The following is an 18,314-nucleotide window of genomic DNA, read 5'->3' as shown; positions in this document are numbered from 1 at the left end:
TATTGCTTCCTACCAGTTGTTAGGAATAGAAACGAAAGATAAAGAAGAAACAAAGGCAAGGAATGAAGGAGTTAGGGAGTTATAAGAAACGAAATTGAAAATTAGATGTTGGGTACAACTCCAGTTCGGTTTTCTAATTGCAATAGGTAAATCAAGACTGGGATCAGAAATAGACTTACCAGATTAATGAATAGGACTTGGAGCAGGTGTTGATTGTGTGGGAGCAGTGGTGGCGGTCTCTTTGTGCCAAGTTCCACGAGGAGGGAAGTATGTTCCATGAGAAAAAGTCTTCAACCCTTTTGGTTCTCCAGACTCCCCCTGGATTATAGGCTACCCATTCTGTCCTAGTTTTTGTTCCTGACTGGTGATTCCATCTTCTAATTCAACAGACACATCATCTATGGTAGGCACATGTACATCCAATGGAGCTATCAGAGGTACATCTTCATCACTTGAAATCTCCCCCTGAAGAGGTACCGGTGGTGTAAAATATGCTTCCGATTCCCGAAAGACCACATCCATGATCACAAAGAGCTTCCTTGTAGGAGGGTGATAACATTTATACCCTTTCTGGGTAGCTGAATATCCAAGAAAAATACCACCGAAGGCCTTTGGGATCAAACTTCCCATGAGAGTGGTGGTTTCTAGCGAAGACCACACATCCAAAAATTTTGGGTGGGACAACGAAAGTGGATGATCCTAATAAAACATCCAAGGGGCAGCGACCAGTTAAGACCTATGAAGGTAGCCGATTAATCAGTTATGTGGCTGCAAGAACGGCATCGCCCCTAAACCGGGGAGGAACATTCATGACAAACATAAGGGAGCGTGCCACCTCCAATAAATGTTTGTTCTAGCGTTCGGCCACTCTATTCTGGAGTATTGACGCAAAAAGTCTGATGTATAATACCATGTGTGTCCAAACATGTGCAAAAGGCTCCATCCATGTACTCCCTACCATTGTCAAACCGTAGAATTCTCACCTTTGCATCAAACTGTGTTTGAACCATTTTGTGAAACAAACGGAAACATGCAAACACATCACTCTTGCTATGCATCAGATATACCCAAGTAGTACGGCTATAGCAATCAACAAATGTGACAAACCATTTAAAGCCAGATATAGACACACAATGAGCACGGCCCCATACATCAGAATGTATTAAACCAAAAGGAGTCACACTACGATTATCAGAAACAGGATAAACATTCCAAGTTTGCTTAGCAAAAGTGCAAGCATCACATGAAAAATTGTTTGGATTACACTGTTTGAATAAACTAGGAAATAAAGTAGATGAGACACTCAAAGGTGGATGCCCCAAATGGCGATGCCACTTATTTAATTCAAGCAAAGCAGAAGTAGAACCAGTAGATAAGGCCTGAGATGTCAATGCTGCCGACGAACTATCAAGCACGTACAAACCACCAACCACCTTACCACATGCAATCGTACGACCCGTTTCCAAGTCCTGGAACAAATAATGAGTGAGAAAAATATTACCTTGCAGTTCAAGTCCCTAGTGATACTACTAATGGACAGTAAATTAGTAAAGAATTTAGGAACATGGGGTACAGAAGAAAGACAAAGAGAAGAGGTGCATTGAACAGGTCCCTTGCCCGAGATTGGGGAAAGAGACCCATCAACAGTACAGACTGTGTTATGAACAGATAAAGGAAAATATTTGAGAAAAAATGAAGAACCTGTCATATAGTCGGTTGCACCAGAGTCAATGACCCAAGATTCGGGTATGACCAAGGTACAATTCCCACCAAATGAAATACCTGTAGAAGAAGCGGTAGTAGAATCAAATGGTAGGGAAATTGCCGAGGCAGCCAAAGGAGACCCAGAAGAAGAAGATGCATCCAACCGTGTCATCATATTCCGGAGATTCTGAAGTTGTTCCACAATTTGGGAAAGAGAATGTCAGGAGGGCTGCTCATCAGTAGATGCTTGATTTGCACGGGCATTATTCGAACGATTGGAGCCACCTCTCCCATGCCCTCGGGTATCTGCAGGGCGACCATGAAGCTTCCAGCATCGGTCCTTGGTATGCCATTTAAAAGGAGGACGATCACCGTCAGGAGGGTGGGAAGAATTCCCACGGGAAGGAGTCGAAGACCCAGAAATAAGAGTCGAGCGCTCCTGAGTAACAAGAGTAACCATTGCAGTCCGGCAGCTATCTTCAGCTGCAAGAATTGCATAAGCTTGCTCAAGTGTGGGTAGAGGATCACGATTCAAAATATTTGCCCGAATCAGATCAAACTCAATATTAAGACTGGCCAGAAAATCAAAAACTCGTAAGCCATCTTCCCACTTCCGGAAAGCAGTGGCATCAACATCACAAGTTGCAGTGAAGGTCCTCAAGAAATCAAGCTGCTGCCACATCTTGCACATTTTATTATAATACTGAGAGGGTCAACTCCAACTACTTGGTTGAGTGGATTTTCTAATGGAGTTCATAACACTGTGCGACATTGCCCACTTGAGATTAGGTGTCTTGGGCTGTTCTCCAGATCTTGGCAGCCGAATCAAGTAGAAGGTAGCGTCCGACAATCTCTTGGTCCATGGAATTAACCAGATATGACATGACCAAGAAAAAAATTCATCCACCTATCTTGGGCAAGACCAGCATCAGTACGCCTGACAGAGGTTCTGATGATGCAGCCAGAGAGACCACGGGAACTGCTAGCAAACAAACTAAAAGGAGACCACAACAGGTAATTGGCCCCATTTAATTTAATAGGGCCGGCTGGAAATGGAACAAAATCACGTTGCGACGTGCCGTCAAGGCCAGAGGATGCCGATGTGATCTCAGAAGCTTCAGGCATGGTGGCTGGCCAAAGAGAAATTCCCAATAACAGAGAAAAAAATCTCAGAAAAATTTTACAGCATAGGCAGAAAAAAAATTACTGCATAGAAAGAGCCCTTGGTGGGAGCCAACTCACCACCAAGGGGGGGGGGGATAACGGCAAAGGGAACTAGGGCTCCCACGAGGAGGTAAGAAGGTCGCGGGAGACGAGAGGGGCAGCGGAAGGCTGGGAAGGTGCTGGCAGAAGCTGGGGGGCTGGCGGAGGAGGCGGAAGAACTGAGGAGGTGGCGGAAGGTCTGGTGGAGGCAGCGGAAGGGCTGGTGAAGGCTAGCGGAGGTGGTGCAGGCCGGCGGAAGTCTAGTGGAGGGTGGGCGGTGCTGCTGCTAGATTGAGATGATGAAAGAGAGAAAAAGGAAAAAAAGAAAAACAAGGAAAAATTACGTCCCATTATTTTCGGATGATTTTTTTTTTTTTTTGGGTGAATATATCGGATGATTTTAACTCTGATGCCATGTTGAAATCCGTGAATACTGACTTGAGTCTGAGTGACTACAGCCATCCTTTATTTATAATATGAGAAAGAATATTCTGGAATAGGTACAAGGACAATATTACCCCTATGACAATTTTACCCCTAAACCCCATTACAATATTATTTATATATATATATATAGCTTCCTTGCCAAGATCTGCTCATGTCTATCAAAACTTGAGATCATGATTCAGATATTTGACCTCACCGATACATTTCTAATAAAACAATAAAACAAGCAAGCTGATAAAAGTGTAGTCTAAGTATACAAAATAATAATGATGAATTGATGATACAATTTTACTAAAGCTGATTACGATATGAATCAGAATGTATGGGGCAGGGAAAACATTGGAAAGGAATTTCATAAAAGAACATTTTGTACCCAGCACTATCAACAAAAACAAATAAATAAACATGACCTAGATTAGTGGGAGAAAAAAAAAGAATTCAGGCAACAGGCCAACAGCACTAGCATTTGATGTCAAGAGATATCCATAAATTTGTGATACAACATATTGATCAATAATTTAGCCACTAACTACCAATCCTCCACACGACCAAAAGCCACCAGCCTAGCCAAAGAAGTTAATTCCCATTACCTGCAATCCATGGTGAGTGTACATCATAGAGGTCACACCATCAAATCTAAAACCATCAAACTTGTATTCTTCTAACCACCATCTTGCATTTGAAAGAAGAAATCTCAGCACCTAAACAGGATATGCAAGAAACAATTTAATCTATGACAGCTATACATGTCAAAACTAGAAGAAGCAACATTCGTCGCAACATAAAATGATTTCAACACAAGAAGAGCAAAATACTACATACTTCCCAGTGTCCATAGTTGAAAAGGCGAGAATCCCACATCCAATGATAACCTCGTGCTCCAGAGTGGAAGTAATGACTATCGGTCCCATCAAACATGTTTAAGCCATCCAGCACATTGTTTGATGCATGGCTGAATAAAATGCACATTTGGCAGTCACAAACTAGAATATAAATATTAGCATCGTACTGCAAACAGAAATATTAGAAATTCACAAGCAAATTTAATAATTTATGCACAATATCAAGAGAAAGAGAATGCTTTGGGCTTTTTTGGAATAACTTTTTTCATCTCAAAAACCCTTTTAAGAAAAGCTCTTGTCTGTAAATTGTAACCACCTATAAAAGTAATATTTTGGCAGACAAGCTTGAAGTGTAAACATTTTATAATTTCTGGTTAAATTATAAATACACCATAAGACATGAATGCTAACTAGATGGATCTGTGATGTGGCTTTTTTTTTACATACATAAACTAAGCCGGATGGGAGATCCAGAAGAAGGAAAACCATAAGCAGAGCAAGCAGGTATTAAAAACGAAAACAAGTCCCTTACATAAAACATTAAGGTCATAGCTCAGCATAGTTGTCATGGCGACTAGGCAACTCAACAGTGTTGGAGGGGCGCCTACGCGACAAGTTCCCCTTAGACGTCTCGTAGGTGCTCTAGGTATGCAGTATATAATATAATATATGCAACATAGAAGCCATATTAATTCAATACGATATAATTATGCTAGTAATGACCTAATATGAGAAAACCAACATACATAATAAACAAAACATACGATATTATAGAAACATATGCATCAAAAAACAAAACAATAAACAAAATAAATCAACATAAACTCGTGAAGTGTCAACGACCTTGGACCCAAGAAAGTGCCCAGATGCCCGCGGCATATGCACCAAGGTCCAACAGATCAAATGTGGACTTTGCGTGACTCATTTGTGCATTGAAAATATGCGTGCTAGTCAATTCAACTAAGCATAATCCAACAACTTGGTCCACTGATCCTGTTAGACAATCTCACTTTATTTAGAGCCAGTGCTGCTGTAGGCTTACAAGCACCAGTGATCTTTGCCACTACTTCAAGTCACATCCATTATGGCAGGGCTACAACTTGGTATGGACCAACCTGAACCCAGACTAACCCAGCTACGAATTTTTATTGAGCTGGGCTGTGATTTTCAGCCCATGCACCAATATAGGGTAAGGATATACGTGTGTATACATACGACTGAAAAGTTTAAATGTAAAGGTTGCAAGAGAACAAGGGAGCAAGAGAGAAGATGTGGGTAGAAGGTTGAAGAGGAGGAAGAAGAAGGGAAGTTGTGGCAGAATGTTGTGTGTGAGACAATGGACTCTCTCACACCTATATTGTTTTTTTTTTTTTTGGATGAATAAAAATATATATTGTTTTATTAACATGATATAATGAATTACATACACCTCCCTAGGGAGGTAAAAGGAAAAAAGGAAAAATACAATATAAGACAACAAGATAATAAACCAGTTCTCAAAGTATCGCTATTACATAAACTCTAACACTCCCCCTCAAGCTAGAGAATAAATGTCATACATTCCTAGCTTGTACAAAAGGGTACTGAACTGGTGAGAGATGAGCCCTTTGGTGAAGATGTCTGCCAATTGATCACCTGCCACAAAAGGGGTACAAATGTAACCAGAGTCTATCTTCTCCTTGATGAAATGTCAGTCTACTTCACTATGCTTCGTTGTGTCATGTTGCACAGGATTGTGAGCAATACTTATAACAGCCTTGTTATCACAATAGAGGCACATAGGTGCCTTAGTATGAAACACCAACTCTTGGACTAGCCTTCTCAACCACAGGAGCTCAGATACTCCGTGAGCCATTGCTCTAAATTTTGTCTCTGCACTTAACTAAGCCACAACTGGTTACTTTTTACTCCTCCATGTGACCATGTTAGCCACCCACAGATGTACAATAGCCAGACATGATCGCCTGTCAGACACTGAACCAGCCCAATCAACATCAGTGTAGTCTTCAATCCTCAATGTTTATGCTTGGCATATAGAAGACCTTTTCCTAGGGAGGACTTCAAGTACCTGAGGATCCGATATATAAGATCTAAGTGCCCACCCCTGAGAGCATGCATAAATTGACTCACCACCCCAATTGCATAGGCGATATCTGAATGAGTCAATGAGAAATAAATCAGCTTCCCCACTAGCTTTTGGTAGTTCCCTACATCAACAAGGGGAGGACCACAATCCTATGCTACCTTGTGATTCTGCTCAATAGGAGAGTTTGCTGGCTGGCAACCCAACATCCATGTTTTTTTCAACAAGTCTATCACAAAGTCCTTTGAAAAATATTTATTCCCTTCTTAGACCTTGACACTTCAATTCCCAAGAAATACTTCAAGGGTCCTAGATCTTTAATCTCAAACTGTTGGGCTAAGTAGGTTTTCAGCCTAGCTATCTCAGATTTGTCATCTCCAGTCACCACAATGTCAACAACATAAACAATAAGGGTTGTGATGGTACCATTATCTCGCCGGGTAAATAAAGTGTAGTCAGATTGACTCTGGGAATAATTATTCTTCAGAATAACCTATTTAAACTTATCAAACCAAGCCTTTAGGGATTATTTGAGACTCATATAATGCCTTTTTAAGAGACACTTTCCCTTCTACTGAAGGGAACTTGAAGCCAAGTGGAATTTGCAAGTACTTCCTCTTCAAAATCACCACGGAGGAAGGCATTCTTCATATCCAACTAATATAAAGGCCAATCTTTATTAGCCGCCAATGATAAGAGAACCCTTATCAAATTTGGCTTAGCCACAGGAGCAAATGTCTCTTGATAGTCAATCCCATATACCTGATTGTACCCTTTGCTACCAACCAGGCCTTGTATCTCTCAACAACACCATCTAATCGGTACTTAATTGTGTAGACCAATCTACATCCTATTGGAACTCTCCCCTGGGAAGATCGATCAGTTTCCAAGTATAGTTCTTCTCAAGTACCATCATTTCCTCAGACATGGCTTGCTTCCACTTTGGGTCAGACATGTCCTTAGTGACATTCTTAGGAATGGAAATAGAGGAGAGGACTACAGTAAAAGCAACTGTAGGAAAGAGAGCATCATAGGAAACAAATTGGGCTATAGGATTAGTGCAAACTCTCTTGCCCTTTCGAATAGCAATAGGAAGTTCTAACTCAGAAGGATGAGAAGGAATGTTACCTGACTAAAGAAGGTAGATCTTAAGATGTGGATCCAAAGAGGACTCCTGCCAGGTCTTCTTTCCCCTTCCTTTGTAGACAAGTAACTCCTCATTACTAGAACCAACACCTAAATGATCACAAAATATCAACAACATCCACCTCAATGTGTTTTCCAATATCAAGCATAAAAGGAGGAATAGACAAGGGTGGAAGAAAAGGGGTGACATCAGCAGCCTTCACTCTCAGTATTCCCCCCTGAAGAGGATGTTGAGGAAAAGCAAAGAAAGGGACAGATTTAAAGAAAGTGACATCATTGGATAGAAGCCACCTTTGGGAAGAAAGATGGTAGCACTTATAGCCTTTAGTAGAGGGGGGGGTACCTAAGAAAGAAGCACTTAAGAGCCTTGTGGTCAAGTTTAGTCCAAGCAGATTTATTAACATGGAATCATGGATGTAACAAACACACCCAAACAACTTGGGAGGAAGAGAGGAAGCAGAAACCCGAGGAGACAAGGTTTCAAAAGTAGTTTTAGAACCAAGGAGATTCGTATCGGTTAATACGATACGATACGAACCAATACTTTAAACACTGGCTAAGGTGCAGTTCCCACCAAATGAAATACCTATGGAAGAAGGTGTAGTGGGATTGGCAGACAGAGAAATAGCCGAACCAGCCATTGAAGGAGATACAGATATCGATAAAAAGATGTGTCCAAGCAATTCACCATAACCCGTAGATTTTGCAGTTCAGCCACAACTTGGGCCAGAGATTGGTCAGGCTGTTCTTCAGTAGACTCTTGATGAGCACTGGTGTTACTGGACTGATTGGAACCACCCTTTTCACGCCCACGAGTATCTCCAGGGCGACCATGAAGCTTCCAACATCGGTCCTTAGTGTGTCATTCCTTCCCACAGTGATCGCATTTAATGGGAGGTCGATCACCAGATGTCCAATCAGTAGTAGTAGTACGGGAAGAATTTCCACGGGAAGACTGGTAACCGGAAATAAGGGTCGATCGTTCCTGAGTAACAGGATGAACCACGGTTGTACACAGACTGTCCTCAGCCGAAAGGATCGCATAGGCCTGCTCCAGAGTTGGGAGAGGATCTCGATTGAGAATGTTGGCCCGGATCTGATCAAACTCAATATTGAGTCCAGCCAAGAAATAAAAAACACGCAAACCATCCTCCCATTTCCGGAAGGCCGTTGCATCAACATCACAGGTTGCAGTGAAGGTGCCCAAAAAATCCAACTGTTGGCACATAGTACACATGGTATTGTAATATTGAGAAAGGGACAACTCCAACTGCTTGGTAGATTGGATCTTCTGACGAAGTTCATAGCATTGGGCGGCATTCCCAACCTGAGAATAGGTGTCCTGGGCTGTCTTCCATATTTTTGCAGCCAAATCAAGGAAAAGGCAACGTCCAGTAATTTCGGTCCATGGAATTAACCAGATACGACATGACCAAGAAATTAAAATTCATCCATCGATCCTGCGCATAACCAGCCTCACTAGGCCTAACCTGGGTGCCCGTGATGTAACCAAATAGACCACGGGAACTAATGGCGAACAAGCATGAACGAGACCACAAAAGATAATTGTTGCCATTTAATTTGATGGGATTCACCGAAAATGGAATAAAGTCACGTTGTGATGAACCATCAGAACCAGAGGAAGCAGAAGTGATCTTTGAAACGTCATGCATGGTGGCTGGAAAAATCACAAAAACCAATAAACAAAGCCTCCAAAAAATAGATCATCAGGAGGGAAGAAAAAGAACCCTTGGTGGGAGTCAATTCAACCCCAAGGGGGGGAAAATACGGCAAGAGGAGGGAACCTCTCACGAGAAGGAGAGGAAGTGAGAGGCCTGCAGGGTTGGTGGAGGTGGTGGAGGGGTCTGCAGGGCCTGGCGGAGGTGGCAGTAGGTGGTGGAGGGGCCTGCGGGGGATGGCGGAAGGTGGAGGAGGGCTGGTGGTGGTGGCAGAGAGCTGGCAGAGGCCTGTGATGGTGGAGGGACCTGCGGTGGTGGCTGTCCTTAGGGCAGAATCACAAAGAAAAGAGAGAAAAAAAGGAAAAAAATTTAATTCCCATATTCCCGAAATATTTTTGGTTCTGATACCATGTTAAATTCCGTGAATATTGGCTTGAGTTAGAGAGACTACAACCATCTTTATTTTTAATGTAAAGAAGAACATTCTGGAATTGGTACAAGGACAAAATTACCCCTAGGACAATTCTACACTTGAACCCATATTACAACACTATGTTAGGAAGGACTAAGCATGGTGGGATCTATTGTGGGTACTCCTCTCTTCTCAAATGTTAGAACTAAGGATCGGCTGGCCTTTGCACGTATCTGTGTTGAGGTATCTGCAGAATCTCTTCTCCCTTCTCTCATTAAAATAAAGGAAGAAGATGGCTACTCTTTTAAGCAAGAAGTTTATTATGATTGAAAGCCTCCCCATTGCCTCCACTGTAAAACCTTTGGCCATGAATTTTCCCTTTGTGCCCTAAAGGTAGATTTGAATCCTTGTGAAGCTTCTATTGAAGTCGTTGTTCCTCTGTCGAACCTCAGCCAAGATGCTACTGAAGACGCTACCCCTGAGGATGATCCGCAGGACCAGTTGACCTCCCGAAATGGCCAGAATTCCTCTCATGAGAACCGTGTGCCTTCCCGTGGAAGAACCAAAACCAGACATGTGGCGAATGGCCCTGGCTCCTCTATCTATCTTCTGCCAGCCATTCCGGCAGCTTCTACTTCTTGTGTCCCTAGCCATGGCCGGAGAAGTAGCAGACATCGTAGGTAATGTCGCAAGGAGATCCTGGATTCTAGCTCTCCTCGAGGCCATCCTCCCTCTGGACTGTCGGTTTCCCTATCGACTACCGCTGGTCCAAATTGATTTGCCATCTTTCAGTCCGCTGGTCTTTGCAACGATGCAGCTAACCCATCTCCCGATGAATCGACCTCTGATCCTCTTTTCCTCAACTAGTCGACCTGTCGCCTTCCTCTTCTCCTAAACCAATCGACCTATCGCCATCCCCTTCCAGTCTCTTCTACTCCCCAGACTGTCCATGTCTCCTCCCCTTCCCCTCCCTCTGCACCTACTCTTTCTCCTCTGATTTCTCCCATGCCACTCCCTTCGAGCCTGGGGATTACCCCCTTTCTCAAAGGGTTAACCAAGTCTTTTTTGGGCCCTCAATCTTCCCTCTCCCCAACCTTACCCTCCCCTAACGCAAGCCCTGTGGGCCCTTCTACCTCTTTTCCCATTCCCTCTCTAGCCCAGCCCACCATCCAATCCTCTTTGGCTGATCAAGTTGGGCCTAATGGGCCAGCTACTTCTTGCCATTTGACGCCTCGCTCTAACCCCTCCGTTTCCAATCTAATGATCCCCTGCCCCTTCGTGTCTTTCGCCGTCATAACCCCAGCTCTCCCTTCCCAGAGAAGGTTTTGCCTCTGAGCTTGGATATCAGAGATCATGCCCTCTGTTGCGAGCCCACGGATCCGGGATAGAGTGACTTTGTTGAGGATGGCTTTGATTGTCTTTTGAAGGCCAGGAGTTTTTTCCCTTTTCTTTAGTGTGCTGATTTTTTTGTGGCTCTTGCCCCATTTTTTATTGTCTTTACCTCTTTTGTCAGGGCCTTGTTTGTGGCTCGTGCTTATATGTTCCCTCCTCCCTGCCCCCCCCTTATTTTTTTCCTTTGGTAATGAATTTTTTTTATTCATCCAAAAACAAAAAAACTTAAAGCACGACTCTCAAACCAAAACCGTGGGCTTTGATACCAAGTTCAAATCTAAAGGATGCAAGAGAACAAGGGAGCAAAAGAGAAGATTTGGGTAGAAGGTTGAAGAAGAAGAAGGGAAGTTGTGGCAGAATGTTGTGCGTGAAAAAATGGACTCTCTCACACCTATATTGCTTTACTAACATGATATAAGGAATTACATACACCTCCCCAGGGAGGTAAAAGAAAAAAAGGAAAAATAAAATATAAGACAAGATAACAAACCAGTTCCCAAAGTACCCCTATTACCTAAACTCTAACATGAAATTGTTTAAAAAAAACAAAGAAACTCTAGCTGAACCCAGTAGAAACCAAACAGGGATTGGGTTCTCGACTTTGTGTCTTTGGTTTCCCATCCCCTTTTTTATGGTCACCTATCCACTTTTGCCTTGGTTTTTGTTTTGAGTCATGCAATTCCTTTTCCACCAGGCACCGGCAGCTCTTGCTTCGTTTTCTCGTAGCAAGGTCTCTAGAGTGGGGTGTGATCTGTTGCCAGTTGCTACTTCAGGTCAGCAGCTTCTTTTTGCTTATATGAGTAACAGGTGTAAATCTATTTTGAAGATTGAACAAGGGTTCCACAGTGGGCTCTGAACTACAGGTGACTCCATTTTTTTTTTTCATTGCTACAGTAGTAAACCTTGGAGAACAGGAGAAGAATGGCTGAGAAATGCCACTTTTCTCCATATATGACTCCTTGTATTGTAGCCTCTTAAAGGCTTCTCTATATTCTATCCACCCACGTGAGCATTAAGGAAACAAAAACAATGAAGGTAAACTGTAAGCCTATATGGCAAAGAGCAGAGTATATATACTGACAACGTTTCTTATTCAAGTCAAAAACACAAAAAGAAATTGTTAAATCACAATTAGGGTAACTTATTGGGCAATGGAGAATCTTTATTTGATGGTGTTCCAGACCTTTACACTTTAGAGGTTGTATCATTATATTTTCTTGAACATCGTGAATTAGAAGGAAAGATTTCTGGTTGCCACCTCTAGATGGAGTGAAGCTCAGTTTTGATGTGTTCATTGGAGAATCCAGGCCCTCAAGAGTGAGAGGTCATTGGATCGAGTTTGGGTTCTATTGAGAGGATATGTTAGGCTCAAATTGGAGACTCAATGCGAGCTGAGATGCTTACTCATCAATAGGATTTGGATTTTGCCACTACGCCACTACGGAGGGTGTCACAAATATGCAGGTTGAGGGTGGTGATTCTACACGCAATAGCACTGGTCAACTCTTTCAAGGATCGATCTTGGAGATTTTCCAGCATCAGCAGGGGGAAAAAAACCGAAAACCAAGGGTCAGCAAACAATTTGGTGATCTTCCAGCTAAGCAAGGAAAAGTGAGGCCTATATGGTGCTTAGGATAGGAATATCCTTTGTGATAGAACAGTCTAACGTTTGTTGAGGGCTACCCTGTGTCTTCTTTTGTTTTGGTGGATCAGATTGGCCTTTTATTGTAGCGGACTGTCACTCGTACTCATTCCTATCCCATCATTAAAATTTGTAATTTATCAGGAAAAAAAGAGCAGTTTTTTTCTTCTTTTCTTGGGTGGGGGGAGGGGTGGAAGAGAATGCTTGATAAATAAGCTAGTTATTGAATACGCTTTGTACCCATGAAATCTGACTCACCTGTGAACAATATCCATAAGAACGAGCAGGCCAAGCTCATGAGCTTTGTCTATCAAAGACTTGAGATCATCTGGAGTTCCAAAACGGCTACTAGGGGCAAAAAAGTTGGTGACATGGTACCTACAGCACATATAAAATATAAGAATCTACATACGCAAGAAAATTGCCAGTCATGCGAACACTAGATGAAAATTATTGGTCAACAGTCACCACTCAGACAAACAAATAACCACAATTGAAATAGAGCCACAAACACAAACGTATATATGAAAGACAAACACACGCAGGGGGGGGGGGGAAGTACACATTAGATGTACTCAGTCAACCCTCTCTGTTTTTTTCTCTACTGCTCTAGAATTTAATAACACCCCTACACACAAATCATATCAAGAAAAGAATACCCAAAGCTTGCATAATATGAATGCTCTTGAATGGCCATAATCTGAACCGCGTTGTATCCAAGCCTTTTAATGCGAGGGAGTACATCATCTCTAAAATTGGCATATGTGTTGATCATAGGCTCCTGCATATCAAAATTGATGGTATTGAGGACAAGACAAGGATATCGCAAAGACAAAGCAACATAAGGCTAAAAATGATACATAGTGGTTAGAACTAGCAAGAATCTGCCTGAGAATGCAAAATGGGATGTCTTTAATGATAAAACGGGCTTTCCATTCATTTCAATTTTACCTATAAAACTTTGGAAGGGATAACATTTTTGTGGGAAGGTTACTGAAGACAGTAAAGGTTGCAATATACATTCTTGTCTACCTGAAGTACATAAACTTAATCCTTGCAAGTCATTTGTCAGACTCTTATCATCCACTTGCTGGATGATACAAGTAAGGTTATAAAGGGTTCTTTTTTTTGTAAGTAGGTTATAAAGGCATCTTTCTCCTTTCCTATCTCCATTGTAGTCCAACACTGTTGGGAAATTGAGAAGAGGTTTGTTAACAGCCTTTGGAATTGAGTGCTTGAATGATCTAATCGATCACCCAGCCCCTTATTTATATTAATCTCAAATCATAATCAAAGTAGGAGTGCCCCCCACCAGTCCTATTCCTATTAGGAATTCCTACTACAACTAGGAATCCCAAAATAGAGATCGGATAGAGGGGAGAGAACAGAAATAGAAATAAAGCATAAAACAACTAATAAAATAACTAAAACAATAAGGACTAAGTTACCCCTATCGGGTAAAGTAGCCCATCTCAACAAGGTTACATGTTGAAGAATAGGTATACTTTACATTATAGAAACGAATGACAGTATGCATTTTCATCATTACATCTGAATACAACAACAACTCAGCTTTATCCCAACTAAGTGGGGTCAGCTACATGTATCCTTTCCCTCCAATCAGATCTATTCAAGGTCATACTTGATACAAAGCCTAAGCTACGCATGTCTTTCCTCACTTCTCCAAGTGTCTTTTTTGGTCTGCCCCTGGCTATTTGAGTTCCTTCAATCTGACTCAAATCACTCTTCCGTACTGAAGCATCCAAAAGCCTCCATTGAACAAGGCCATGCCACCTCAAACGAATTTCCCGTAGATTTTCATGTATCAAAGCTACTACCAAATCAGTTCAAATCATAGTTGTCACGGCATCTCGGCGACCCAAGGTGTTGGAGAGGGCCCAAATCCAAGTCGACACCAACTAGGCGTCCAAGGCCCGCCTAGGCGACCAAGGCGCCTGAATGCCTAGGTGACGCCTTGACAACTATGGTAAGGATGATCGTATTAGAAATTCTAATATGATCATTCCTTACTTTATCCTTCCTAGTTTTACCAAATATCCATCTCAACATCTTCATTTACACTACACTGAGTTTAGCTACATGATGCTTCTTAACTGCCCAACATTCCGCGCCGTACATCAGTTGGATTTTAGATTAGGGATGCAAGTAAAAGAAGGAGAAGAAGTCGGCGGAGGAAGAAGAAAAGAAGAGAGGAAGAAGAAGACAAGAAGGGAAAGAAGAGACTGTTTCGGTTGTAATTCCTTGAGTGGAAGAGACTTCTCCACTCAGCCATATTACTTCATTACTAATGTTAAACATATTACATCTACCTCCCTAGGGAGGTAAAAGGTAAAAGAGGAAAAAAGAAGAAAATACATAATAGGACTGCTGGAACTTAACCAGTTCCTAAAATACCCTTAGACCAAAATATCTAATAACTCTAACACTCCCCCTCAAGCTGGAGAATAAATATCATGCATTCCCAACTTGCATAAAAGAGTACCAAACTGAAAGGAGGTAAGTCCTTTGGTGAAGATGTCTACCAGTTGATCACTAGTCTTCACAAAGGGAGTACAAATGCAGCCAGAGTCTATCTTCTCCTTGATGAAGTGTCGATCCACTTCAATATGCTTGGTCCTGTCATGTTGCATTGGATTGTGAGCAATATTGATGGCTACCTTGTTGTCACAGTAGAGTCTCATAGGGCCTTCAGTATCAAACCCAATTCATGAACTAGTCTATATAAGCTCGCACACTCCATGAGCCATGGCTCTAAATTCTGCCTCTACACTAGATCTAGCAACAACAGGCTGTTTTTTGCTTCTCCATGTGACCAAATTACCACCCACAAAGGTACAATAGCCCGAGGTAGATCTCCTGTCTGTGATGGATCCAGCCCAATCAGCATCAGTATGACCTTCCACTCTCAAGTGATCATGCTTGGCATACAACAGTACTTTCCCTGGAGAAGACTTCAAATATCTGAGAATACGATATACATCATCCAAGTGGCCACTTTTGGGGGCATGCATAAATTGAGTTACCACTCCCACTACATAGGAAATATCTGAGCATGTCATGGAAAGGTAGATACGCTTCCCCACTAACCTCTGGTATTTTCCCGCATCAACAAGAGAGGGGCCACAATTTTCTCCTAGTTTGTGGTTCTGCTCAATCGGGGAACTTGCAGGTTTGCAACCTAACATTCCTGTCTCTGTCAACAAATCAAGGACAAACTTCCTTTGAGATATGTTGATTCCTCTCTTGGACCATGATACTTCAATCCCTAAGAAGTACTTCAAGGGGCCCAGTTCTTTAATTTCAAACTGGTGGGCCAAGTAGATCTTCAGTTTATCTATCTCAGCTGCATCATCTCCAGTGACAACAATATCATCAACATAGACAATAAGGGTTGTAATGGTATCATTGCCTCGCTTGGTAAAGAGAGTGTGGTCTGCTTGACTTTGGGAATACCCATTCTTCATAATAGCCTACCGGAAGCGCTCAAACCATGCCTTTGGTGACTGTTTGAGACCATATAGTGCCTTCTTGAGAAGACATACTTTCCCTTCAGCTGAAGGTATTTTGAAACCTGGTGGAGTTTGCATGTACACTTCCTCTTCCAAGTCACCATGAAGGAAGGCATTCTTGACATCTAACTGGTATAATGGCCAATCTTTATTGACAGCCAATGATAAAAGGACTCTTATAGAGTTGTGTTTAGCCACAGGAGCAAATGTCTCCTGATAGTCAATTCCATAGACTTGACTGTACCCCTTGGCCACCAATCTTGTTTTGTATCTCTCAACAGTACCATCAAATTTATACTTGATTATGTAGACCCATCTACATCCAACTAGGACAAGTCCCCTGGGAAGATCCACCAATTGCCAAGTACCATTCTTCTCAAGAGCCATCATCTTCTCAGACATAGCTTGTCTCCACTTTGGGTTACACATAGCATCAGTAACATTCGTGGGAATAGAAGTTGTAGAGAGAGCAGCAATAAAGGCAAGACCTGTAGGAGAAAGAGCATCATAGGAAACAAACTGGGCTATAGGATTAGTACAAGCTCTTTTCCTCTTTCTAACAACAATAGGAAGGTCTAAATTAGATGGAGGAGAAGGGATATCACCTGATTGAGGGGAATGAATCTCAGGATGTGGATCTGAATCCAAAGAGGATTCTTGGCAAGTCTTCTTTCCTTCATTATGCAAGCCTTCACTCTCTTGTATTTAATGTGGAAATCCTTCTCCTTCTCATTTCTAAAACCACTTTCAATAACAAATTTTGTATTCACACCTAATTGATCATCAGTATCAACCACATCCACAGTCCTGTGTTTTCCAATGTCAAGCATAAAAGGAGAGAGAGGGAGAGGAGAATGAAGGAAATCAGTAGCCTATTCACTTCCACAATTCTCCCCCTGAAAAGGATGCTGAGAAGGGGCAAAAAAAGGGACAGATTCAAGTGAAATCTTTGGAAAGAATACACCGACGAGAAGAAGGATGATAGCACTTGTAGCCCTTGGAAGTAGAAGAGTACCCAAGAAAGAGACACTTGAGAGCCTTGGGATCAAGTTTGGTGCAATGGGGTTTGTTAACATGCACATAACAAGCACAGCCAAAGACTTTAGGAGGAAGAGAGAAAGCAGAAACCTGTGGAGATAAGGTTTAGAAGGGAGATTTGAAACCAAGGAGTTTGGTAGGCATGCGATTTATGAGAAAAAAAGCAATGAGAAGAGCTTCAGACCATAAGGTCTTAGAAACAATGATGCCAAAGAGAAGACTCCGAGTGACCTCCAATAAATGGTGATTTTTCCTCTCAGCTACCCCATTTTGTTGAGGTGTGTCAGTACACACTAGCTGATGGATAATGCCATTATCAGTAAAAAAAGGTTTGGAGGCCACCAAACCTGTACTCCCCCCCCCCTTTATCAGAACGAACAATTTTTATTCGAGTATCAAACTGAATGAGAATCATCTGATAAAAATTTTTAAATGCATCACAGACATCACTTTTATGCTTTATAAGAACAGTCCAAGTAGCACGAGAGAAATCATCAACAAATGAAACAAAGTAACGATAGCCAAATAAAGAAGTAGTAGGGGCAGGTCCCCAAACATCAGTATGCACAATATGGAAAAGAGAAGTAGATCTATTACCATGATATGGATAAGGAGAACGACAGTTTTTGGCAAACATACATGGTTTACAATGAAAAACATGAGAAGAGGAAATAGAAGAAAATAAGTGAGGTAATTGTTTCCTCATTACAACAAAAGATGGATGGCCTAGACGACGATGCCATAACATAACAGAATCCACAGAACTACTCTCATTACGTCCACACACATAGACTGAGCTGTGGGCAAAAAAGGGTCAAAAAGGTAAAGTCCTTGCTCCTCACGACCACTGCCAATAATCCTCTTCGTCACCAAATCCTAAAACAAACAATGAGAAGGAAAAAAGGTGACACAACAGTACAGAGAATTAGTCAAATGACTCACAGATAAAAGATTAAGAGTAAGGTTAGGGACATGAAGAACAGAAGTAAAAGAAATGGATGATGTAACAGGAATGCTGCCCTTACCAGAGATGGAGGAAAGGGAGCCATCAGCTACCCTAACCTTATCCTTACCAGAACAAATGGTATAGGAGTCATAATAATGGAACGTACCAGTCATGTGGTCAATGGCATCAAAGTCAATGACCCAAGACTAGGCTGCAGTAGAAGCTGAGGTAGAGACCTGCAAAGCTGAGG

The 18,314-nt window shown here is 42.0% G+C and overlaps 1 protein-coding gene across 3 annotated transcripts in view; it reads right to left on the bottom strand.

Annotated features, from left to right (window-relative positions):
• The window catches only part of LOC122650262 (1,4-alpha-glucan-branching enzyme 2-2, chloroplastic/amyloplastic-like), a 139,233-nt gene that overhangs the window by 57,492 nt on the left and 63,427 nt on the right, over window positions 1-18,314 (bottom strand). For all 3 annotated transcript variants that reach the window (XM_043843623.1, XM_043843622.1, XM_043843621.1), the window contains exons 10-13: window positions 13,210-13,331; window positions 12,809-12,928; window positions 4,177-4,306; window positions 3,945-4,055 (exon numbers count right to left, since the gene is read on the bottom strand). In XM_043843623.1, coding sequence (XP_043699558.1) covers window positions 3,945-4,055; window positions 4,177-4,306; window positions 12,809-12,928; window positions 13,210-13,331 — 483 coding nt within the window. The remainder of the gene's footprint in view (window positions 1-3,944; window positions 4,056-4,176; window positions 4,307-12,808; window positions 12,929-13,209; window positions 13,332-18,314) is intronic.

The sequence above is a fragment of the Telopea speciosissima genome, chromosome 2 (genome assembly GCF_018873765.1).
Source record: "Telopea speciosissima isolate NSW1024214 ecotype Mountain lineage chromosome 2, Tspe_v1, whole genome shotgun sequence".
Classification (NCBI taxonomy): Eukaryota; Viridiplantae; Streptophyta; class Magnoliopsida; order Proteales; family Proteaceae; genus Telopea; species Telopea speciosissima.
The sequence above is the reverse complement of the archived record's forward strand: the minus strand, read 5'-3'. Positions and strand labels throughout refer to the sequence as shown.